The sequence below is a fragment of the Schistocerca serialis genome, chromosome 4, assembly GCF_023864345.2.
Source record: "Schistocerca serialis cubense isolate TAMUIC-IGC-003099 chromosome 4, iqSchSeri2.2, whole genome shotgun sequence".
Classification (NCBI taxonomy): Eukaryota; Metazoa; Arthropoda; class Insecta; order Orthoptera; family Acrididae; genus Schistocerca; species Schistocerca serialis.
In genome coordinates this window covers 26,364,082-26,389,576 of record NC_064641.1, presented here as the reverse complement: position 1 = coordinate 26,389,576, position 25,495 = coordinate 26,364,082, and the positions used below count along the sequence as shown (strand labels likewise).

At 39.4% G+C, this 25,495-nt stretch overlaps 1 protein-coding gene across 1 annotated transcript in view; it reads left to right on the top strand.

Moving 5' to 3' along the window:
* LOC126473948 (alanine--glyoxylate aminotransferase-like) overlaps nucleotides 1-25,495 on the top strand; it is a 66,492-nt gene that overhangs the window by 26,789 nt on the left and 14,208 nt on the right. The window contains exons 3-4 of the mRNA XM_050101310.1: nucleotides 22,073-22,238; nucleotides 22,346-22,501. Coding sequence (XP_049957267.1) covers nucleotides 22,073-22,238; nucleotides 22,346-22,501 — 322 coding nt within the window. The remainder of the gene's footprint in view (nucleotides 1-22,072; nucleotides 22,239-22,345; nucleotides 22,502-25,495) is intronic.

Sequence of the window (25,495 nt, the reverse complement as noted above, 5' to 3'; positions counted from 1 at the left end):
AAGGATAGCAAGGAATGAGACATACAGTCAACTTACCAAAAGTGTTGCAATTTCTGGCAAAAACTAAAAATCTGGAGAGTAACAGAAAAGTAGAGAGATCTATGAGTATTTCTCATTCTATGAAGTATATATGAAAATCAGTTAGCTTTAAAACTGCATAAGTCACTATTTTTGACAATTCTGTTTTACATGACTAAATGGAAGTTGAAGCATATATACATCATTACGTATAGAAACCATGTATGTGTTCTGTGTAAAATAGGCATGAAGGGTTTTAAATATTTGCTTTAATTTTGAAACTGTAAGTCACTACCTTGTGGCATTTATCACCGTAACAGTGTTTTACCAATAGAGTATGTTGTTCGCATCTGCTGTCGGTAACCGCAAATTTCACTAATTGTGGGAAGCGCATTGTGTTGAATTTGTTATAGAAGCTTCTCTGATTGTTTAAGCTGTGCAAGCATGTATTCTTCAGACAATAATGATGTTAGTGTCAAGAAGAAAAAAAGAAATTAGAAATATACATGTATATAAGTGAAGTACAATAAAAACAGCACAAGTGAAACAAACTCCATGTGTTGGCTACAATACCAAAGTAGTCCATCCATGAAATTGGAATGTTTGTTTCAAGTACATAGCCAGTTACTTACTTACTAATGATGCATGATTTTATTCTATATTACTGTTAACATACTCCAACCTCTTTGTTTCTAATGTTGGAACTGTTGAAAGATAATCCGTTCATATCCATTATAATCTATGATGTATTTATTTGTTCTTAATACTAAGTGACAGAATATATGATAGGGCACACACATAGATGGAGTATGTCACTGGTTACTAATGCACCCAGGAATAACAGATTCACAGTCAATGTTATAGAAGGTAACGTGTTGTAATGTTGTAAAAGCACTATATCAGAAGTAATACCACCCAAGTTTTGTTCTGCTTCCATATGAAGAGATTCCCAATAACACTGAACTACTGCATCCTTTTCTATTTTCCTTAGATGGGCTAGCCATGTATTGTGGGTAACCAGTGAAAGTATCTAAGTACTCTAAAAGCTTGAGTTTGTTTTCTGTCAAAAGTTGTTTTGGAATGTCACTAGATTTAGCAATACTGCATCATAACCTATCCTCTGCTTCCTTTAAACTTGAATCCATTTTAGCTAGAAATTTACTTTCCTTCTCTTTTTAGAGCTTCTTCTACTGTATTTAAATAAATTTTGTGCTCTTACACTACCTTTTCAGCAAGGGTGCTGCCAGGAATCAGCAAAGAATGCTCCTCCAGATAATGCGTAAATTCTTCTTGTCTGCACTGAACCTCTTGATGCAGGATCTCAGCGGCGAGTGAAATGATGTTAGATAGGAGCTGATCTCTTAACCAAGCAAATAAATTTTGCTTTTCCAATAACTTTTACAATACTTTTAGTGAACAATTAAAATGCACCTTTTTAACAATGCTGGTATGACAGATCCAAGCATACGTCCATATGCTACCATGTCTTGAAACCAAAGGGTGAAGATACAAGTATTCACAAATTGAAGAGCTCGTTTCTTACTTTGTTTCATACAGATATTTAATGATGTATCAAAACATTATCCTTGTTACAAAACAACTCGTTAATTTACCTTTGGCAGTTTATATATAGCTTATGTATATAAGAAAAGAAAAGAACGAAAAAGTAATATGATTCAGTAAGGCACAATACTTGCTGCGCTGTCTGCCCAGGATGCATGGCAGCCTCTCTAGGTCAGTCATGGAGGGACTTGTATCATGCACTGTATGACTATGCATGCATGCTCACACTATAGGATTACAGCACTACTTTTCCTTTGAGGGAAAGCGTTAACGTTGGAGATGTCCATATCTCCATTGGCAGGTGATGACTACTGGAGCAGGTGTCATGCTGTCACAGGAGAATATGGTCTAAAAAGGTCCAGAGAGGCATTGCACCCATTCCCCTGTGAAGGCCGTAAGGGAAAACTAGTGACGGTGGTGCTGCATCAATGTCCACATCCACGCAGACACTCAGTGACGGAGGCAACGGAGAAGACTGTGGCTGGGGTGGCGGTGGTAACAGGGGCTGCAGAGATGGAGGTGGCCTCGTGCTGACTCCTTCACCCAGCGGCAGCGGTGCCCAGAGCAAAGACTGTGCTGTAGCTGGTGGAGGTGTGGACCGTGATGCAGGGACTGGCACAGATGGTGGAGGTAGCTGCAGTGGCAGAGGGCTCTCCAGTGTGCGGTTGGTCATGCGTGGATGGAGCTGGTCATAGTGTCGTGACACTAAGCCATTGGAGGTGTGCGTGATGCAGAGGCCTCAGGAGCAATGGACACCTGCTGGCATCCACTTAGGGTGCAGGCCAAACCTGCGGGTCCAGATGGCAGGGTCTGGATAGAATCGGTGTGAGGCAGGTACCTGTGGGCATTGTCCAGAGCAGATGAAGCAGAGTACAGGGCTGGCAGCCGTGAGGAAGCTCCACTGGGCTATGGTTGCCAGCTGGAATGAACCCATATGGACTCAAGAACCTATCAAGGGCTTCACCAGCAGAAGATTGAGCGATATATTATTTCACTTGAGTTTTGAGTGAACAGACGAGGTGCTCTGCCTCTCCATTAAACTGAAGATGATAGGCAAGTGCCGTAACATGCCGGATGCCACTCCTTATACAAAAATCTTCAAAATCTAGAGACACAAGTTTTGAGCTACTGTCCATCACCTGAGTATATGGCAGTCCTAAAGAAAAAGTTTTTGAGAAGGTCGTGACCATAGCCACCGTGAATGTGGACAGGCAATGAACTACATAAGGAAATTTTTAAAAAGCTTCAGTTACTACAAGCCAAACAGAGTTAAGGAATGGACCCACAAAATATGCCCCAAATATGCTGTCAGTGGTGCTGAGGGGGCAGGCCATGGGGAAAGAGAGGCCAGTGGTATGACTTGATGGGTGGTGCTCTGTGGGCATGCTGTCACAACGCGTGTAATGTAATTGTCAATACCCAGCCAGTACATGTGGCAGCAGGCCAGCAGTTTTGTATGAGAAACCCCTCGAAGGTGCAGGTGGAGAAGGCACATGATATCCCTTCGCAATGTGGATGGGATCACAACTCTGGGCACTGACTCTTCGGTAGCCAACAGTAACGCACCATCTAGAACTGAGAAGTGGTGGCAGAGAGCATAATAATTACATAAAGGACCTGACTCTTGCCCCAGTGGTTTATCCAGCCAACTGTGGTGGAGAAACTGAAGAACCAGATGTAAGACAGGATTGACCATGACAGCCACAGACATCCAAGAACTGCTAATGGGAAAACCATCCACAGTGTTTTTGGCTTCAAAATCAAAATGGAAATACAACAGTTCATCCTAATTAAATGCAGAATTGGGGCCAATCAGCAATCAGGGAAGACCATCTGCATTAGTGTGTTGTACTGAGAGTTGGAAATGATACTCATAGTTACAGCATGACAAAAAGAGAGTCCAGCATTGCAGGAATGGGATACTTTGCCCTGTAAAGAAAACAAAGGACTGAAAAGAGAATCCAGAGGTTTATGATCAGTAATCAAATTAAACTTAGAATCATATAGGAAAACATGAAATTTTTGGAGCTTGGACTTATTTTTCCATTTGTGAGTAGCCCTGTTGCTCCGAACCCACAGTTTAGGAAGTGTACGCAATAGGGGGTCAGAACAGTCTGCATCTTTGTGTGCAGGCCCAGCCCCAAGGCCACGCTGAGAGGCATCTATGATCAAAACAAGATGTTGCCTGCTTGGAAGGCAACCAGGCAAGGTGCCAAGTATAATATTGATCTTAACAGGATAAGAGCAGGCTCGCAGGTGAGTGACCAGTGCAAATGCACATCTTTACATAAGAGAGCATGAAGTGGCTGGGCCAGTGTGGCTGCCTCAGGAAGAAATTTTAGGACACAACAAAGCTGTAAAGGCATCAACTTGCTGTCATAGAGGCTTGACACCAGCACACAAGACTTAAGAACTGAGATAGGTGATAGACAGCTGAAAAAATTGTGATTTGTACAAGGTAAATTTCAGACCAGAGGCTTGTAGCACCGTGAACAAGGCATGAAGGTTCTGCAAATGTTCATCTGTTGAGGAACCTGAGATAATATCATCCAGGCAATTGATGCACTCCTGCATGGAGGCCTGAGTTGCTCCAAAAATCATTGGAAAATGGCAGGCATGCTAGCCATGCTGAATGGCAGCTGCTGGTGTTGATACAACCCACAGGGGGTATTCGCTACTAGGACTCATTTGGAATCATCATCCAGAGGAAGTAGTATGTAGGCTTCTGACAAGTCTATTTTGGAAAAATATTGCCTACTGTGAAGCTATTCTAAGAGTTCATGTGGATGGGGTAATGGATAGGTATCAATAACAGACTGTGAATTTATGGATGTTTTAGATTCACCACAGAGCCAAAGGTTGCCATTAGGTTTTTTGACAATTACCAGTGGAGCAGACCATTCACTAGAGGAGACAGGTATGACAAAACCCAAAGATGTATGTCAATCTAGTTCTGATTTGACTTGCTCCCTTAAAGCTACAGGGACTGGGTGAAAAAATAAATAAATGGGGGTGTGCTGTTGCTTTTATTGTGATGTGACCCTTGAAACTGGTAGCACACTACCAACATTCCAAAAACAGGAAGGAATATTCTGAGCAGAGCACATCCATTTATCGGTACGGAACTTGATCCGATACCAGATGCACTTAATCAGAAATAGAGAATCCAAAAATTGTGAAGGTGTCAACCCAAATAAGGTTTCAGTGTTGGCATCACCCACTACTGGAAATGTCAAAGTCTGGAACACTGGTTTGCACATTACAGAAATAAGAAACTGTCCCGATATGGATACTTGTTGGTTGTTATAACTCACCAACCAATGAAATCCAAGATCCACATAGATTTGAGAATTTAACAAAGTCATTGTTGCATCCACGTCCACTTGCATTTTCATCATCTTGTCCATCACACACACACTTCAGTGTAGAGTTCGTTTGGGTTACCATCACTTGGGAAACACTGTTGACATCCATATTCATGTCTGCTGAAAGAGATTAACAGTTCCACACAGACACAACATGCCCTTTCCTTACAATGGTTACATTTGGCCAATGCTTTGGGCATATGGCCTGCTCATGTTGAACAAAACAATAAAGATGCTATGGAAGAGAAGCATGTGGCCACTGTTGTGTTGCTAACTGCTGCTTCTTAGCATAGCACTGCCTCATGCAGCATGGAGGCCATGTTTGCAAAGCTGCATCACCTTCCCTCCATGAGCTAACCAAGGGCAGCAAAGGACAAGAGGAAGCAATGGCCTCTACTTCAGGCCATGCTTCTGTCGGATGTTCTACTGCCCTAGATACTTCAAAAGCCAGAGCAATGTTCAGAATATCTATGAGAGAGGGATTATGACATTGTAAAGCATGTTCAAGGAGTTCCCTGTCAGAAGCCAGGCATATTATAGGATCACATATTGTGGAATCAGCTTAAGCATCCCAGTGAGCCTCAGTGACAAACTGGCAGTGACAGCTAAGAGCATGAAATTTTACTGTCTAAGCTATGTATGACTTGTGGTTGCATTTGCGAGCTGTAGAACTCAACACAAGCAGCAATAACATGAGTATGTTTGCAATGATAATTAGAGAGCAACTGACACATTTTATCAAAAGAGAGACTGGCAGGTTCCTGAAGAAGAGCTAACTGACACAAAAGATGATAAATACAAGGAGAAATCCATGACTGACATAATCCCTTGCATAAATTGGGATTGGCAATTCCAGAAGCTTGAAAATATTGTTTGAAGGCATTTTACATATGTGTCCCAATCTTCCACAGAATAATCATATGGAGAAAATAGTTGGGGGTTGCATCAGTGCAATAGAGCCTGGCAGGTCAGTAATGCTGTCAAATTGTTTAGAGTCTGCTGCTGATCAGTGAGAGCTTGGTGTTGTTCAACAGGAGATTGAAGAACTTCTGTTGCTGACACGCTGAAGTAGCACCAAGCAAGTTTTATTCTGCTTCCTTATGAAGAGCTGCACAATACACTGAATGAAGTATACAACAGTACAAAGTCTCATAACTACAGAACACATCCATATACAGTCTTGCAGATGAACATACAACAAACGCACAATATACTAAGTGCCCAGCATGATGGGCTTATATTGGCTGTTGTGCACACAGCACAGTGCTTGCTGTGCTGTCTGTCCAGGCTGTGAGGCAACATCTCTAGGCCAGCCCATGGAGGTGCTTGTATCACATGCTTTTTGGTTATGTGCACTCACACTATAGGGCTAAAACATAATGATATCGTTGCTTATTAAACTTAGTGGCTTCCCTTATTCAAGAAAACTGTCCTGTTCATTGAATCCTACAGTAGAGCAATGTCTCAAGATGAGAAAGTATCACAATATAACCATTTCACTCACTCAAAAGATCATTTTGGTGTACTGGAGGCTAGCCAATTTAATAGCCTTGTACATCACACATTCACACTTCTAAACTGTCATCCCAGCATCATTACAATGCCATAATAAACAGTGTACTTGAGTAATCTTCCAATTGATATAAAGAAAATGAAGTGTCCTAAGAAGCTAGAGGGATACCTATTTAATGGGGAGGAAATTAAAAGTTTTTGGAATACTACAGTGTCGGAATAAAAATCATAACACTAAGAACAAGTTGTGTGACAGAAACATGAGCTGGTAGGGATGTTTCTACAGAGGAAGGCAATGTCTATTCAAATTTTGCACTAGTATTTATTTATTTATTTATTTATTTCTTGTTCCATAGATCCAGTTAAGAGTCAATCACAGGGATATGAAACGTGTCAAATTGTACAGGTTTCAATTTAAACTTACAATAAGAGAGTGGTGCTGATAGTGTCATGGTGAGGATTCAAATCTGGTTTGCTTTAAATACACGTAGTAATGGTCATGATCATTCATTACCATTGAGATTGGGTGTGATGAGTTGTTGTTAGTCAAGAATGCCTTTAAGGTAACAAAGATGTCATCATCAGCATCTCATTGAGTTTGAATGAGGTCATGTTATAGGGCTCCGAGAAGCTGGATGTTCCTTCTGAAATATTGCAGAAAGACTTGGCAGGAATGTACCGTAGCCACTGTACATATCTGCTGGCACTGGTGGTCATGAGAATATTTGGTCCACATGGCCACGTGGCATTACCAAGAGGGAAGACCAGTGTGTTCAGTGTTTGGCTTTGTCACATCATTCTGCATCAGCAGCAGCAATTCGAGCAGCATCGGGCACCACAGTAAACAACTGACTTCTACTAATTGTTTACTTCAAGGACAGCTCTGAGCCAGATGCCCTGTAGCGTGAATTCCACTGACCCCCAACCACCACCATTTGCTACTTCAGCGGTGTCAAGTGAGAGCTCACTGGAGGACAGGGTGGAGGTCTGTTGTGTTTTATGATGAAAGCTGGTTGTGCCTTCATGCCAGTGATGGGCATGTGTTGGTTAGAAGGATGTCAGTTGAGGGCCTGCACCCAACCTGTCAATGTGCTAGACACACTGGCTGGACCTACACCATGAGTTATGGTCTTGGGTTAAATTTTGTATGACAACAGGAGCACTCTCATGTTTATCCCTCACACCCTGAGAGCAGAATTGTGCATCAGTCTGGTGATTTGACCTGTTGTGCTGCCATTCATGAACAGCATTCCAGGGGCATTTTCCAGCAGGACAACACTTGCCCACATACCACTGTTGTAACCCAGCACACTCTACAGAGTGTTAAAACATTACTCAGATCTATTCAATCTCCAGACTGGTCTCCAATAAAGCACATACACCATCAGACAACTCCAGCGTCACCCACAAACAGCATTAACTGTCCCTTTATTGACAGACCATGTGCAACATGTGTGGAAGACCATCCCACAAACTGTCATCCGACACCTGTACAGCACAATACATGCACATTTGTAAGCTTGCAGTCAACATTCTGTTGGCTACATCTGTTATTAATGTACCAACATTTCACATTTGCAATGGCTTATCTCATGCTTACATTAACATGCAGTACTACAATGTTAATCACTTAAATATATTACTCAGACAAATGCGTTCTCAAAATTCCATTAGTCTACATTAATTATTCTTTGGTGTTGCAGTTTTTTTCTGGCAGTTTATTTAGTTCTATGTGTCATTATTTATTAAAATATTTTGCTTGCACAAATTGGGTGTAATATACTGGAACTGTAAATGTCATTACTTTTTATACTCAAATAAAGTAGTCACACTCGTCAGTAAAACATATATATGTATCATTTTTTTCTTTAAGAAAATAAGAAACAATGTTGTTAATTTAGTTTTAAAATCTCATAAGTTACAGAGTTTAAATTACCTACTGGGAAATTTAATAACTAATTAAAATTTATATCATATGTCCATGGTGTCTTTCCATAAGTAGTAATCCTCAGAGGAGAAACACTTTACAAATAGTTTCTAGTTTATTCTAAAGTAAGGTTTTTTGGTTTTCTCTCAAGTTTCCACTATGTGACTTATGAGGTTCCAAAAATACCCGATTCATATGTGTTACAGAACTAACAACCTTTATATTTTACCATTATGTGTGAGATAATAACAGCTATTTCCAAAAGGAGTCAAAAGTGGCACTCAGGGTGCTTTGTTCTTTAAAAATGTTGGTTAAGTATTCTGACAGAACCAGAGTTCTGGAGCAGATTATGCTCTGAACTATTGGTATGTTGTTTTCAGCTAGCCAGAATTTATAGCTTACCTCAGTACCAGTGACTTCCATCATTTGAATTCAGTTTGAGTAGTTATCACATATCTCTTCTTGGTAGCTTAATACCTGTTTGATTACAATGACACTGATTGCAGAATAACAGATATCTCTGTCTAGTTAGCTTTGTTACTGGTGAAGAACAGTAGCAAGCTCATTACATTTATTGGTAATGTTATTGGAATATATTCATGTAATGCAAGACGTCAACATTTGTGTGAAGCTTCTAACATTCTCCCAGCATATTCTGATGCAGCCTTAGGCCAAGAATTTGTCCATAGGCTATTGAAAATGACTTATCCATCAAAGACATTGAAGATTTTATATGAGTACTTAACTGCAATAAACTGTTTTGTTAAAAATTGTTTCTGTTGAAAGAATAGAGATCTGTCTACAAAGAGCATTGTTATTAGTCATAAAGCTAACACAAATTAATTTTTTTTAAATTTCTATAATTTTTTAAATGATGAATAGAATGTTTTTGAAGATATAAACTCTGTACATGGAGGCAAAATCTACATGGATATTTTTCTGTTATACAGGGTGTAAATTTTAAGTTGGCAAACCAGAATAACTCAAAAAATTCCGATTGGGTCAACATTTGTAAAACTCTAATTCCTCTCTCTCAAACCCCACCCTATGTGGAGAGAGGGAGAGTTTTAGTTTTAGCAAATCAAAATTTATGAAGTAAATAAGTATTTTTTACATATCTGTAACCATTTTCCATGCAAAAATGAGAACATGGATTTTCTTGAATTACAGTGCCAACTACCAAGGATCAAAACAAATGTTTAAGACAAAATGTACATAGTTTTTTATGTAGAATCTGATTCTGCAATAAAAAAATGGGGGTTCCCATTTGAATTTTTTAAGTTGCCTCCTGGCCAACCGCCAAGGAGCTGGGGTGACGGGCTAATTTTAGCAGTAGCAGATGTCCCCTCGAAAATAATCAACTTTGGATTCTTCACATTTTTTTGTGTGAACCTTATTTTTCAAGTTATTCTCGTTTGTCAGCTTAAAATTTACACCCTGTATAATGTGGTTGTGCAAATCACAATTCAAATGAAACTGCTGTTCGTTGCTAACAGTGAAGACCTCTAATGTGTGTATTTACTGAGTGTAGGAATTCAAAGATCCTCGAAGAGGTGTCAGTGTGATGTGCAGTTACCTATGTTACAGGGACTGATGACCTCAGATGTTAAGTCCCATAGTGCTTAGAGCCATTTGAACCTATCTTACACAGCATTCTTAGTGCTGTGATTTGCTGAATGAATATTTTAACTTGTCTTTTTACCTTACTTCATTGCCCCAGAAGATAGATGTATAACACACCAAAGAGGGAAATAGTGCAAAATAAGCCAGCACCCTGATCCACATAAATACAGTGAGAGATACTTTTAAGTGGAGTAAGATACTCAGTGTGCATCTTGAGTAATTGAAAATCTGTGTGGAGACTATATTTTAAGTGTATCATACTGCTGGAACCCAAGTTATTATATACATAGTGTTTCATTTATTGAATTACCTTGCAAATAACAAATCATATTTGTTTGTTTGAAATTGCATAATATGTTACCTTGTGAGAATAAAACTTGAATCATTTGCTGTGGACCAGCTGTAAGCATATCCAGCTATAATAGTGGCTGTGTCTGGTATGGTTCAGTTTGGGTTCTTGATTTATATGCTAATTTCATCAGAAAACAGTTGTTGCACAATTATTTAAAGACAGTGAGGTACTATTATGTAGGCTAGAGTTAGCAGTGGGACAAATTACAAACTGTGAGCAAATGAACATCGATGTTTCTCCTTTTGGAATTCAGTTTTATTCCTGTCATGCAGTTTGTCAGTATGTCTCTCTGCAAGGGGTTTAAGATCTTGGGAGGGCTGGGAAATTTTCCTGTAGTTGACCCACAAAAAAGGGTTGGCATATGATGGTGCCATCCAGATGTCCATGGCCAGTCACAAATTTGTTTGTATATCTTCTCCTTGAAGGAGAAGTAATTATAGGTAAGCATGTAGTTATTCAGCTGTATAAGGAAAGAGGTAATGAGTTTGGAAATGGTAGAGTAATGGGAAAAGTAGTGTTCAGTGGCCATTGGCATGGGGGATGTTGGTGTATAGGGAAGTGGTGTCAGTAGTGACTTGCATGTCACTTGCATGTCTGCACAACTGTCCACGTAGTTAATAGCATGAGAATGGTATAGGGACTATGAGGGAAGTGGTGTATGGTCTTAATATAGGAAGGTAGGAGGCAGTAGAGGGTTATAGGTATTGGCCAACAAGAGCTGACATTCTTTCGTGGGAACACAGTAACTAATTACAATCCGGTATCTATGGTAGTTAGATTTCATTTTGAGGAGCATGTAGAAAGTGTGTGTGTGTGTGTGGGGGGGGGGGGGGGGGCAGGAGGGGGAATTGGGGGATGGGGTAGTAGGGGTGTTACCTGAGTAGGGACTGAAGGTTATGCTGGGCTCTTCGGATGGAATCCCATTGGCAGGACTTGTAGGTGGAAGAATCAGACAGTTGGTGGATACGTTCCGACAGGTAATCACTGCAGTTCTTCAGGACAGTGGTGCAGACTTTGTTAGCAGGGAGAATGATTGACTCAGGGCCTGTTTTAAGTTAGTGAATGGCTGCTCTTTCATCCACCAAGAAGCTTGTGTTCTTGTGAAATGACTTAGGTAAATAAGATGATGCAAGGTCTTTAAGTAAGGAGTTTCTGAAAGATAACCAGGAAGTAGCTGGGTGGGAATTGGTGAGGGTCACAATTAGACAGAACTAGAAACTGAGAGAGGCAAGTTCAGTGTTAGCTTGTCTCAGTTTGGTCGGGGAGGTTGGTCACAAAAAAAAGTGTTCCCTCTGTAGGAACTGGGTCATCTATGTGCTTGGTTACCACTTAGTGTCTCATCTATATTGTGAGTGACTACCATAACTCCTTACCTTATTTGTGTTACACTCAGGACTTTCCAATATAATTTACATTGCCGGCCAGAGTGGCAGAGCGGTTCTAGGCGCTACAGTCTGGAACCGCGCGACCACTACGGTCACAGCTTCGAATCCTGTCTCAGGCATGGATGTGTGTGATGTCCTTAGGTTTTTTTTTTTTTTGGTCATCAGTCTACTGACTGGTTTGTGGTTTGATGCGGCCCACCACGATTTCCTTTCCTGTGCTAACCTCTTCATCTCAGAGTAGCACTTGCAACCTACGTCCTCAATTATTTGCTTGACATATTCCAATCTCTGTCTTCCTCTACAGTTTTTGCCCTCTACAGCTCCCTCTAGTACCATGGAAGTCATTCCCTCATGTCTTAGCAGATGTCCTATCATCCTGTCCCTCCTTATCAGTGTTTTCCACATATTCCTTTCCTCTCCGATTCTGCATAGAACCTCCTCATTCCTTACCTTATCAGTCCATCTAATTTTCAACATTCGTCTATAGCACCACATCTCAAATGCTTCGATTCTCTTCTGTTCCGGTTTTCCCACAGTCCATGTTTCACTACCATACAATGCTGTACTCCAGACGTACATCCTCAGAAATTTCTTCCTCAAATTAAGGCCGGTATTTAATATTAGTAGACTTCTCTTGGCCAGAAAAGCCTTTTTTGCCATAGCGAATCTGCTTTTGATGTCCTCCTTGCTCCGTCCGTCATTGGTTATTTTACTGCCTCGGTAGCAGAATTCCTTAACTTCATTGACTTCGTGACCATCAATCCTGATGTTCAGTTTCTCGCTGTTATCATTTCTACTACTTCTCATTACCTTCGTCTTTCTCCGATTTACTCTCAAACCATACTGTGTACTCATTAGACTGTTCATTCCATTCAGCAGATCATTTAATTCTTCTTCACTTTCACTCAGGATAGCAATGTCATCAGCGAAGATTGAAGATTAGGAGTGAAAGGCTACAGCCTTGTCTTACACCCTTCTTAATACGAGCACTTCGTTCTTGATCGTCCACTCTTATTATTCCCTCTTGGCTGTTGTACATATTGTATAAGACCCGTCTCTCCCTATAGCTTACCCCTACTTTTTTCAGAATGTCGAAGAGCTTGCACCATTTTATATTGTCGAACGCTTTTTCCAGGTCGACAAATCCTATGAAAGTGTCTTGATTTTTCTTTAGCCTTGCTTCCATTATTAGCCGTAACGTCAGAATTGCCTCTCTCGTCCCTTTACTTTTCCTAAAGCCAAACTGATCGTCACCTAGTGCATTCTCAATTTTCTTTTCCATTCTTCTGTATATTATTCTTGTAAGCAGCCTCGATGCATGAGCTGTTAAGCTGATTGTGCGATAATTCTCGCACTTGTCAGCTCTTGCCTTCTGCCTTATTTGACCGTAAGTCCTCCAAAGCTCTTTTAAATTCCGATTCTAATACTGGATCCCCTATCTCTTCTAAATCGACTCCTGTTTCTTCTTCTATCACATCAGACAAATCTTCACCCTCATAGAGGCTTTCAATGTATTCTTTCCACCTATCTGCTCTTTCCTCTGCATTTAAGAGTGGAATTCCCGTTGCACTCTTAATGTTACCACCGTTGCTTTTAATGTCACCAAAGATTGTTTTGACTTTCCTGTATGCTGATTCTGTCCTTCTGACAATCATATCTTTTTTGATGTCTTCACATTTTTCCTGCAGCCATTTCGTCCTAGCTTCCCTGCACTTCCTATTTATTTCATTCCTCAGTGGCTAGTATTTCTGTATTCCTGATTTTCCCAGAACAAGTTTGTACTTCCTCCTTTCATCAATCAACTGAAGTATTTCTTCTGTTACCCATGGTTTCTTCGCAGCTACCTTCTTTGTACCTATGTTTTTCTTCCCAACTTCTGTGATGGCCCTTTTTAGAGATGTCCATTCCTCTTCAACTGTACTGCCTACTGCACTATTCGTTATTGCTGTATCTATGGCGTTAGAGAACTTCAAACGTGTCTCGTCATTCCTTAGTACTTCCATATCCCACTTCTTTGCATATTGATTCTTCCTGACTAATGTCTTGAACTTCAGCCTACTCTTCATCACTACTATATTGTGATCTGAGTCTATATCTGCTCCTGAATACGCCTTACAATCCAGTATCTGATTTCAGAATCTCTGACTGACCATGATGTAATCTAATTGAAATCTTCCCATATCTCCCGGCCTTTTCCAAGTATACCTCCTCCTCTTGTGATTCTTGAACAGGGTATTCGCTATTACTAGCTGAAACTTGTTACAGAACTCAATTAGTCTTTCTCCTCTTTCATTCCTTGTCCCAAGCCCATATTCTCCTGTAACCTTTTCTTCTACTCCTTCCCCTACAACTGCATTCCAGTCGCCCATGACTATTAGATTTTCGTTCCCCTTTACATACTGCATTACCCTTTCAATATCCTCATACACTTTCTCTATCTGTTCATCTTCAGCTTGCGACGTCGGCATGTATACCTGAACTATCGTTGTCGGTGTTGGTCTGCTGTCGATTCTGATTAGAACAACCCGGTCACTGAACTGTTCACAGTAACACACCCTCTGCCCTACCTTCCTATTCATAACAAATCCTACACCTGTTATACCATTTTCTGCTGCTGTTGATATTACGCGATACTCATCTGACCAGAAATCCTTGTCTTCCTTCCACTTCACTTCACTGACCCCTGCTATATCTAGATTGAGCCTTTGCATTTCCCTTTTCAGATTTTCTAGTTTCCCTACCATGTTCAAGCTTCTGACATTCCACGCCCCGACTTGTAGAACGTTATCCTTTCGTAGATTATTCAATCTTTTTCTCATGGTAACCTCCCCCTTGGCAGTCCCCTCCCGGAGATCCGAATGGGGGACTATTCCGGAATCTTTTGCCAATGGAGAGATCATCATGACACTTCTTCAGTTAAGGCCACATGTCCTGTGGATACACGTTACGTGTCTTTAATGCAGTGGTTTCCATTGCCTTCTGCATCCTCATGTCGTTGATTATTGCTGATTCTTCCGCCTTTAGGGGCAATTTCCCACCCCTAGGACAAGAGAGTGCCCTGAACCCCTATCCGCTCCTCCGCCCTCTTTGACAAGGCTGTTGGCAGAATGAGGCTGACTTCTTACGCCGGAAGTCTTCGGCCGCCAATGCTGATTATTTATCAAAATTTAGGCAGTGGCGGGGATCGAACCTGGGACCGAAGACGTTTTGATTATGAATCAAAGATGCTACCCCTAGACCACGGGTACTTAAAGTTAGTTAGGTTTAAGTAGTTCTAAGTTCTAGGGGACTGATGACCTCAGAAGTTAAGTCCCATAGTGGTCAGAGCCATTTGAACCATAATTTACATCCAGCATCAATAATTGCTAAATATCATTACTGAAAGATATCAGATAACTATTACAGCAGTAAAAAGGACATGGATTGGAAGACGGCAGGGGAAGGAAAAACTATTGAATACAAGAACATGTCTTACTTTTATATGATGGCAGACCTCAACTGGTGGATTGTAACTACAGGATTCATTTCAGTCTATACCCAAGAGACATGAACATCACAAATACTAGGTGTTTCACAATTCCTATTACAGGATTCTAGGTGCTGTAGAGGGAACTTAACCCATGTCCAGAAATGTACTGTTTGGATGTGAAACAAACAAGTTTCAAGATCAAGTAACTTCCAAATCTCCCACTTCACAGTATACACACAAACTGAGAAGAGGGTGCCATTATCAGACTCTGTTATAATTACCATATGTCTCCGTTATAATTACCATATGACATTGAATGCCACTTTTATCTGACTGCAACAATGGCTGTGAGAAACAGGTATGTTTGCAACTAGGAGGGTTGACTAAGGTGCTCCATGAATGAGCTGCACTTTCAGCATTGAACAGGACACTCTTCATCATGTACGAGTGAATCTGATGACAAGTACTCATAACGTTGTCCATGCTGTCGGCTCCTATAGAGTACATGAGGCAAAAATCTGCTGTGTGTTTGCTGTGAAACGGGAGATTTGCAAGTGATCAAATCTTCAAACTTATTTTACATCCAACTGGTACTTTTCCAGATGTAGACCCCTTACAAAAACCTTTATCTATTAAGCTCCTCTATAATACTTAGAAGCCTGTAATAGGAAATGTGAAACACCCAGTTGTCAACAGCTAAAGTTTTACCTAAGATGACCTAAACATGAAAGGAACAAGTATGGGTTTGAGACTAGACATGGCACACAGATGAAAATTATTGGAAATTTTTATAACATCATACACCCTGCTATAGAGCGAGAAATTTTCTCTGGATACAACTCTTTGGCTGTAGATATGTGGAATAAGTTCACAGATATGTGAGAGGTTCAAAGTCTTCTTAAGTAAAAGAACCCAGTATACTGACCTCTAAAGTTGGCAGGGGTAAAATACAGGGAGCGAAAGGCTATTTACAATTTGTACAGAAACCAGATGGCAGTTATAAGAGTCGAGGGACATGAAAGGGAAGCAGTGGTTGGGAAGGGAATGAGACAGGGTTGTAGCCTCTCCCCGATGTTATTCAATCTGTATATTGAGCAAGCAGTAAAGGAAACAAAAGAAAAATTTGGTGTAGGTATTAAAATCCATGGAGAAGAAATAAAAACTTTGAGGTTCGCCGATGACATTGTAATTCTCTCAGACAGAGCAAAGGACTTGGAAGAGCAGTTGAATGGAATGGAGAGTGTCTTGAAAGGAGGGTATAAGATGAACATCAACAAAAGCAAAACGAGGATAATGGAATGTAGTCAAATTATGTCTGGTGATGCTGAGGGAATTAGATTAGGAAATGAGACACATAAAGTAGTAAAGGAGTTTTGCTATTTGGGGAGCAAAATAACTGATGATGGTCGAAGTAGAGAGGATATAAAATGTAGACTGGGAATGGCACAGAAAGTGTTTCTGAAGAAGAGAAATTTGTTAACATCGAGTATAGGTTTAAGTGTCAGGAAGTCATTTCTGAAAGTATTTGTATGGAGTGTAGCCATGTATGGAAGTGAAACATGGATGATAAATAGTTTGGATAAGAAGAGAACAGAAGCTTTTGATATGTGGTGCTACAGAAGAATGCTGAAGATAAGGTGGGTAGATCACGTAACTAATGAGGAGGTATTGAACAGGATTGGGGAGAAGAGAAGTTTGTGGCACAACTTGACTAGAAGAAGGGATCGGTTGGTAGGACATGTTTTGAGGCATCAAGGGATCACAAATTTAGCATTGGAGGGCAGTGTGGAGGGTAAAAATCGTAGAGGGAGACCAAGAGATCAGTACACTAAGCAGATTCAGAAGGATGTAGGTTGCAGTAAGTACTGGGAGATGAAGAAGCTTGCACAGGATAGAGTAGCATGGAGAGCTGCATCAAACCAGTCTCAGGACTGAAGACCACAACAACATACTGACCTCGTTGGTAGGTGTTCACCAGAGGTGAGGGTATTGGCACGAGTGCTTCAGGGAAGTGTGATATGACCTCAGTAGTTATCTATATAATAAATGATTTGGTGGATGGGGTGGGCAGCAATGAGTAGGAAAAACGAACTTTTAGTGTTTGGCTACTGCATTAGTGGTGGGCAGCTTCACAGTCATGTTGTTTAAATTTATGGACTTACTGTTTCAAAGTGATGTGAAATGAGCATATGGGGGTTTGTGGTAATGAAGGCAGTTGGTTGCCTTCAGTTTACTGGGTGAATTTGGGAAAGTGTGGTTCATCTGTAAAGGAGACTGCATATGGGACACTGGTGAGACCTATTCTTGAGTACTGCTTGAGTGTTAGGGATCTTTGCCAGGTCAGATTGTGGGGGGACATCGAAGCAATTCAAATAAAAAAAATATTTTGGACAAAATTATGTCCCACTTTAAAAAAAAAATTTTCTCCCGTGTAATCAACCTGTCAGGCATGACGTGCTATCCCAATTACCTCAGTTCAAGTGACATTTTGCCTTTTAAATCTTTTGTGCCATTCAAAAACTGTAGAATAAGATAAAAACATGTCACTGCAAGTTGTTGTTGTTGACTAATGCATTTAATATTGCATGTGGTCTCCAATTTTTATTTGTATTCTGTTTCTTTGCCCATAAACAAATTTTAAGTCACTGTCCAGCACTAACTATCCTTGAAGTATCCTATAAGAAGTGCAACATGTGTAATAGAAAAATAAAATTTGCTATAGAAATTTCCAGAATGATATATTAGCTTACAAAATGCATGACTATTTGCACAAATCAATGATATCAAATGTTATTCAAGTTGTATGTAGGTCATTAATAAATTGCATAATTTGAATAAATATTTCAACTGTTTATGTATTTTGGAACTGTCTACCAAGTAGTATATAACAATTGGACTTGTCTAACTGTTTCCAAATATGGCATCTTTAAAGTGTAAAGACAGATTTCAGTTATTATTTGTATTTTATGGTACTGCAGGCTCTTCATTCTTAGTCTGTCTTGTATTCAGTTGTAATCTACTGTACATGTAGCTATGTATGATCACAATCTTGACACATACAGAACCCAGGGTGAGCTCATAATTGCATAAAATGGAGGAACACACATCCAAGAATATAACATTTGTGTCAATATTGTTTGTACAGTCATCATACAAAGATGTAGCTTTTTAATCTCCTTCTCCTGCTCCTCTTCCTCCCTCCTCCTCCTCCTCCTCCTCCTTCCAGATCAAGAGCTGGCTGAGATCTTGTTAGAACTGCTCTCACCATAATTTTCTGGAGTTTCCCAGTTTAATGTTGGAATGGTTATAACAAGGGATGGCCAGGAAATCGTGTATCTGTTACAAAACACAAGTAATTGAGAATTCACAGTTTTCAAACAACAAATTTTCAGTATCTAGCTATGATTTTGGTCACAACTAGAAATCATAAGTAACAAGTAAAAGTAGCAATTAATACTGTGTTCCATCTGTTGGTGAAAGTTCATACTTCCTTCAAAGGACATTGTGTCGCACTATTGAGTGTCAACTTTTATGTTATTTCAACCATTCTCAAGAACAGTACAAGCCACAAATAACTATCAAAATTAACATTTAACACTATGCACATCTGTTGGACAAAGTTTGAACTTCTTTTTAAGAACCCTGTGTCACGCTGTTGAGTATCGGCCGTTATCACATTATTTTGACTGTTCTCAAGGACGGCATATGTCACAAGGAGCAACTAAAAGTAGCATTATAACATTTTGCACAATGTGTTACCCGTTGACCAACATTCGTGTTTGTGCTAAGAACCTTATGTCTCATGCCATCAGTGTATAAACTATTTATAGTTGAAGATATTAATGTACATCTACATCTACATCTACATGACTACTCTGCAATTCACATTTAAGTGCTTGGCAGAGGGTTCATCGAACCACAATCATACTATCTCTCTACCATTCCACTCCCGAACGGCACACGGGAAAAACAAACACCTAAACCTTTCTGTTCGAGCTCTGATTTCTCTTATTTTATTTTGATGATCATCCTATGTAGGTTGGGCTCAACAAAATATTTTCGTATTCGGAAGAGAAAGTTGGTGACTGAAATTTCGTAAATAGATCTCACCGCGGCGAAAAATGTCTTTGCTTTAATAACTTCCATCCCAACTCGCGTATCATATCTGCCACACTCTCTCCCCTATTACGTGATAATACAAAACGAGCTGCCCTTTTTTGCACCCTTTTGATGTCCTCCGTCAATCCCACCTGGTAAGGATCCCACACCGCGCAGCAATATTCTAACAGAGGACGAACGAGTATAGTGTAAGCTGTCTCTTTAGTAGACTTGTTGCATCTTCTAAGTGTCCTGCCAATGAAACACAACCTTTGGCTCGCCTTCCCCACAGTATTATCTATGTGGTCTTTCCAACTGAAGTTGTTCGTGATTTTAACACCCAGGTACTTAGTTGAATTGACAGCCTTGAGAATTGTACTATTTATCGAGTAACCGAATTCCAACGGATTTCTTTTGGAACTCATGTGGATCACCTCACACTTTTCGCTATTTAGCGTCAACTGCCACCTGCCACACCATATAGCAATCTTTTCTAAATCACTTTGCAACTGATACTGGCCTTCGGATGACCTTACTAGACGGTAAATTACAGCATCATCTGCGAACAACCTAAGAGAACTGCTCAGATTGTCACCCAGGTCATTTATATAGATCAGGAACAGCAGAGGTCCCAGGATGCTTCCCTGGGGAACACCTGATATCACTTCAGTTTTACTCGAAGTTTTACAGTTTAGAAGCTAATTTGACCAGAGAAAAATTTTAGACTAGGTGTCTTACATGACAGCACCACTGGAATATTTAAGAGTCTGATCCAGTTCAGAACAAAACAGTCAACATCCAAGGAAATTAAAATAAACCATAAAAATCAAAATTTAGCAGAAGTGGATTCTGTGAAATTTTTAGGGTTAAATGTAGACGAGAACTGAAATTGGAACAAACATGGGAAATATCTAGTGAACAAACTATGTAGCTTTGCATTTACAATGCAAATATTGGCAAATGCCACTGACAGGGACTCAAGGAAAATTGCATACCATAGCTACTACCAGTCAGTTATAAGATACAGTATTGTTGTTTGAGGAAATTCAACTAAGTTAATGCTCATACTGAAATTACAGAAACAAATTATGAGAAACATGTACGCTGTGCATCCAAAGAAATCATGTCAGCCATTATTTAAAAATGTGAAACTGTTAACAGTACCCTCCCTATATATCTATGAAATTGGTTTTTTGAGAACCAATTTAGAATTATGCAAGGAGAGAAATAAAGAAAATTTTATGCTATCTGCTCATGATTTAAATTTATGTACTCAAACTCCCCAGTATGTGGGAACAAAAATTTATAATTTTTTCAACACTACAACACACAGGTAAACTTCTTGTGTGTATTTTCATGTATTGCACTTAAACTGTTCCCAATATAGTTTTAACTGTAGGATCTGCACTTCTCACTGTTTTCAGTTACATACCATCAACCTTAAAGGTCATAACCAAGTCTTTATCAATAAACACATGGCAGATAATTTCGGGATATGAGGTGGCTTTAACAAAGGGTAAGACTTTTCATTATTCAGTCACATTGTGTTTCACATTTATTTATCATTCCTTTCATGCACAAAGACATCAGCAACATAGTTGAAATACTTAGTTTGCACACTTTACAGAAGAGGACATTTAGCAGATGTATGTGCCAGTGCCTATTAGTTGTTACTTGTGACTAATCACAGTGTGACAGTAATGTTGATAAATAACAGAAGGAATATTTTGACATTGACAGAGTGCAGGGGTTACAAATTGTGAATTCATAAAATGTGATTTTAAACTGTGTCAAATTGCAGTTATTGAAAAGTAGCAACCACAGACATCACTTTCATCCAAAAGTCACTGTTTAGCCCAATCTTAGTTATAACAGTACTCTCTGGGAACATCATAATTACATGTTGGAACCACATATGTTGGTACTCATTTACATCTTCCGCTATGATAATGTTAATATCAAGTGATTTTTGTTCATCAGTATTCCTAATTTAGTATGCTAAACTTATACCTAATACTGATCAAAGAATCTTCATTTCTAATGCTTCTATTTTGCTTTTATCACTTTCTCTCAGAATTCATGTTTCACTGGCATATAGTATTGTAGGTTTGACACCAGATTAGGTAATCTTAGTCTTATTTCTTTCCTCTCATGCCATCCCTCCCCCATCTACCCCTCCCCCTCCCCCAATATTATTATGAATCCATTTATTTTATTTTATTTTGTATGGTTTTCTCTAAATGTGTGATGATGGTGTAAGTTGATGTTTCACATCCAAAATATTTGAATGAACTTTTTCTTATATTGTTTGATTATCTGTTAAAATTTTAGCTGTCCATTTGTATCTGCATATTACTTCCACGGCTTTCTGTTTCACTGATATTTTCATATTGTTGCTTTCTAATGTTATATTTATATTTGTTATCTTATCTTGCAGGTGGTCTTCTGAATTGACTAATAGTACTAGGTCAACAGCAAATTGGATATTGTTTGTTGTTCTATTGTTACCCAGATTTATTCTTTTGGGGTTGCTTTATTTCCATTCCCATTTGATTTTATCCATATAACTGCCAAAAGCAGAGGAGAAAGTCCACAGCTTTTTTACATTTTTAGCTCAACTTTAGACATATCTTTCTAATAACTGTGACTATGTTTTAAAGTGCTTTTTGATGTTAATAAGTGAATTTAGCACTCACAAGGCAATTGAATGTGATTTTAAAAACACTAATGAAATCTGTGTCTTTTGTTTTTTTGTCCTAGGTGCTGTTGTACACAAGGTTGAGAAGCCATTGGGTGAAAGCTTCAGCATATCAGAAATTGAACAGGCATTAAGAAAATTCCATCCATCATTACTTTTTGTAGTTCAGGCAGAAACTAGTACTGGTGTCTTCCAGCGGTGTTGTCAGCTTGGTCCACTATGCCACAAGTAAAGTGTTGATCATAAATAATTTTTATGAAATCAATCTGCATTATGAAATATTTCCATAATTATAATACTAAAGTTGCAACTTACAAATTTTCTTATTCTGTAAGGTATGGCTGCCTGCTTGCCATAGATACAGTCGCATCACTTGGTGGTGTTCAGTTTTATGCTGACCGATGGGAAGTAGATGTAGTATACACAGGCTCACAAAAGGTTCTTGGAGCTCCCCCAGGACTGGCACCTATAAGTTTTAGTCCCCGAGCAGAGTAAGTGTGGAAGATATGTTAGTTATATGAAAACACAATTTCATTATTTATTAGAATTTTTATGAAGTCTTGTAGAGCATGACTGCAATAAAGTATAAAAGATAATTACATGCATGTGACACAGTAGTTACCAGTTTAGAATGAATTGACCTTCTCCTTATATTTTTAGTTGCAACTATTCCTATTTTTTGCATGTTTTTCATTAAAAAAAGAAACTATTTTACTTACAAAAATCGGTATTTGACATGTATTTAAATGATTTTTCTATTCCACTGGTTTTCCATGTGCCAGTGCCCATATACTGGCACTCTTCTTTCCACTCAGATTATATCACCCTACATATCTCCAGCCTTGCCTGTTACACACCAGCAGACCAGCAAGTTACATATTTATCTTTCTCTGTGTTTTCTTTGTAGTTCAAGTGTTAAATTCTGTGTGCATTTTTCTAGTTAAGAGGTGCAAACTAGCATTTTTGTAACTGTAAAGTGTAGATTCAGGCAGACCGTAGCACAATTGTCATTCTCTTGAATTGCCAGCTACACAGCTCAATAATGGGTCCTCTATTGGTGACATGTCATGAGAGTATCAAGTTGCACATTTAGGTTTCTCTGAGTGCTTTTTAAGTTTACTTCTTAAGTTAGTCACATTAGAGTGGATAGGATGTGTACATGATATGTGCAGAAATGGGGAGCTGGCCACAGTTCACAAACAGCTCAAGGCACTTTTGACTACATTCATCTGTCTTTATGCTGCTGCCTTGGCACGTAGTGGTGGCAGCGAAATTGCCACATCAAGTGGGATACATCAGGTGTCACTTCCTTCAGCAACAGGCTCTGCTTCTGAGGCACCTTCCAGTGTACCTGATGTAATGGATCTGCCCTCACCATAGGGTGAGTGGTGTAACATGTTCACATCACTTGAGGCAGAGGATCAATGTAGAGACTGGCTGTCTGGTCTTGTGCATTCGAACTGTGAGTGGACAGGTAACTGCTCCTTCAGAATCAGCATTCAGTGCTGGAAAGAAAGACAATGTGTACTTATTATGACTGCTAGCAGGGCCTAATCTGAGATGTGAAGGAGACTTCGTCTGTGGTTATCGTGTGTGCACGTTGCAATGGTCTGCAAGTTATGATTCACATTGGTGCCAATGATGCCTGTCACTTGGGTTCTGAGGCCATCCTCAGTTCATATGGGCAGCTGGGAAAAGTTGTGAAGGCTGCTGGTCTCATGTGCAGGGAGTAAGCAGAGCTCACAATTTGCAGTATTGTTCCCAGAGTTGATTAGGGACCTGTGGTTTGGAGCTTAGTGGAAGGTTTCAACCGACAATGCTGCAACTTGGTTTGTGTCTTATCTAACAGGAAACAAAGGGCGTCATTGCGAAATACCTGTGCGCTAAGCAGTCAGTCTTCATCTGACTGGGAATTAATTACATGTGGTGTTCCTCAAGGTTCCCTCTTGGGTCCATTGATTTTTATTGTGTACATTAATGGCCTCTCATCTGTTACATTGCCAGATGCTAAGTTTGTTTTGTTTGCAGATGAATCAAACATTGCAGTAAGTAGCAAGTCAAGTGTAGGTTTAGAAATAACTGCTAATCAAATTTTCATTGACATTAATAAGTGGTTGAAAGCTAATTCACTCTCATTAAATCAAACAATGGAAAATCCAGGATGGAATGTAATAATACGAGAGAAGGAAAGTTGCTACTCACCATATAGCGGAGATGCTGAGTTGCGATAGGTGCAATAAAAAGATTCACACAATCATAGCTTTCGGCCATTAAGGCCTTTGTCAGCAGTAGACACACATACACACATGCACACACACACTCATGCAAGTGCAACTTGCACATACGTCTGCAGTCTCAAAGAGCTGAAACTACACTGCATCTAGTATAAATGAGGCTACTTATGTGGTGTTAAGGGCTGCCACATTCATTCATCTGCTAGCTGTCTATACATCACATTAGTATTTCTTTCCTTATGGGAATAAAGTAATTTCACGTTTTGTAAGTCAAAAGCCATGTTTGTCATGCCACTGTACTCATAATGCATTGTCGTATGCATTTCTCTTTAAAAAAAATTATGAATTTTGGCTTCAAACCATTGTGCCTGTTTCAATACATTTCAGTATGTGTTCACTTTTGTAATGCAAAAATGTGCCTTTGATTTAGCTGGTCATCAGATGATGGACTACACCGTTATGCAAATAAAGGTGTTCCATTAACATCCAGTGTCTACTTTTTGTGACCTATCAGCTTTTTTAGAATCATACAAAAAATTATTTTAAATTCTCACATTCTGTTTAATTTTATTTATAAGAAGTAGTTACTCAATGTAACCTTTTGCTTCCTGTTGTGAAATGGAAATCCAAGCATACAAGAGAAATATCTTAATGATATAAAATTTTACATTCCCAAGTACAACTTTAAGGTTTCCACAAACAAAGACTTTCCTTATGTTTGGGTCTACAGCTATAAACACTGATTATAATGTCATGGGTCCATGGCATACTCAAAATACTCAGTCAGTCCAACTAAATGTAAATCACATTATAGAACACATCACAGGTAACTGCTCTCACATGTATTGCCACTTGAACTATATGCTGCAAATACTTTATCCTGCACACACATGACCTTATATTGGCAATGGCGAGTTGTTACATTGTTCTGTATTAAGTGAGAGATCTAAACATTACATGTGTATGAGAGGTACACCAAAGATGTCCAACATAGGTATTCATTTGAAAAGTTGGTAGTTGAAAGTTGATGGTTGGAGACACAACATCGTTGTTACAAGTAGTCTGTGAAAAGCTGTTCATAGATGATGGCCACTGATGAACCATGTGTATGACGAGTTAACCCCCTCAGCATCAGTTAAGGCCCGAAGCAGCGAAACTGGTAGCCATATAATAAAAAATATCATAAGGATGGCTGTAGGTGTTCCATTTTATTACATAAGCAGACGGCCGAAGTCCCTCAAACCTCCATTC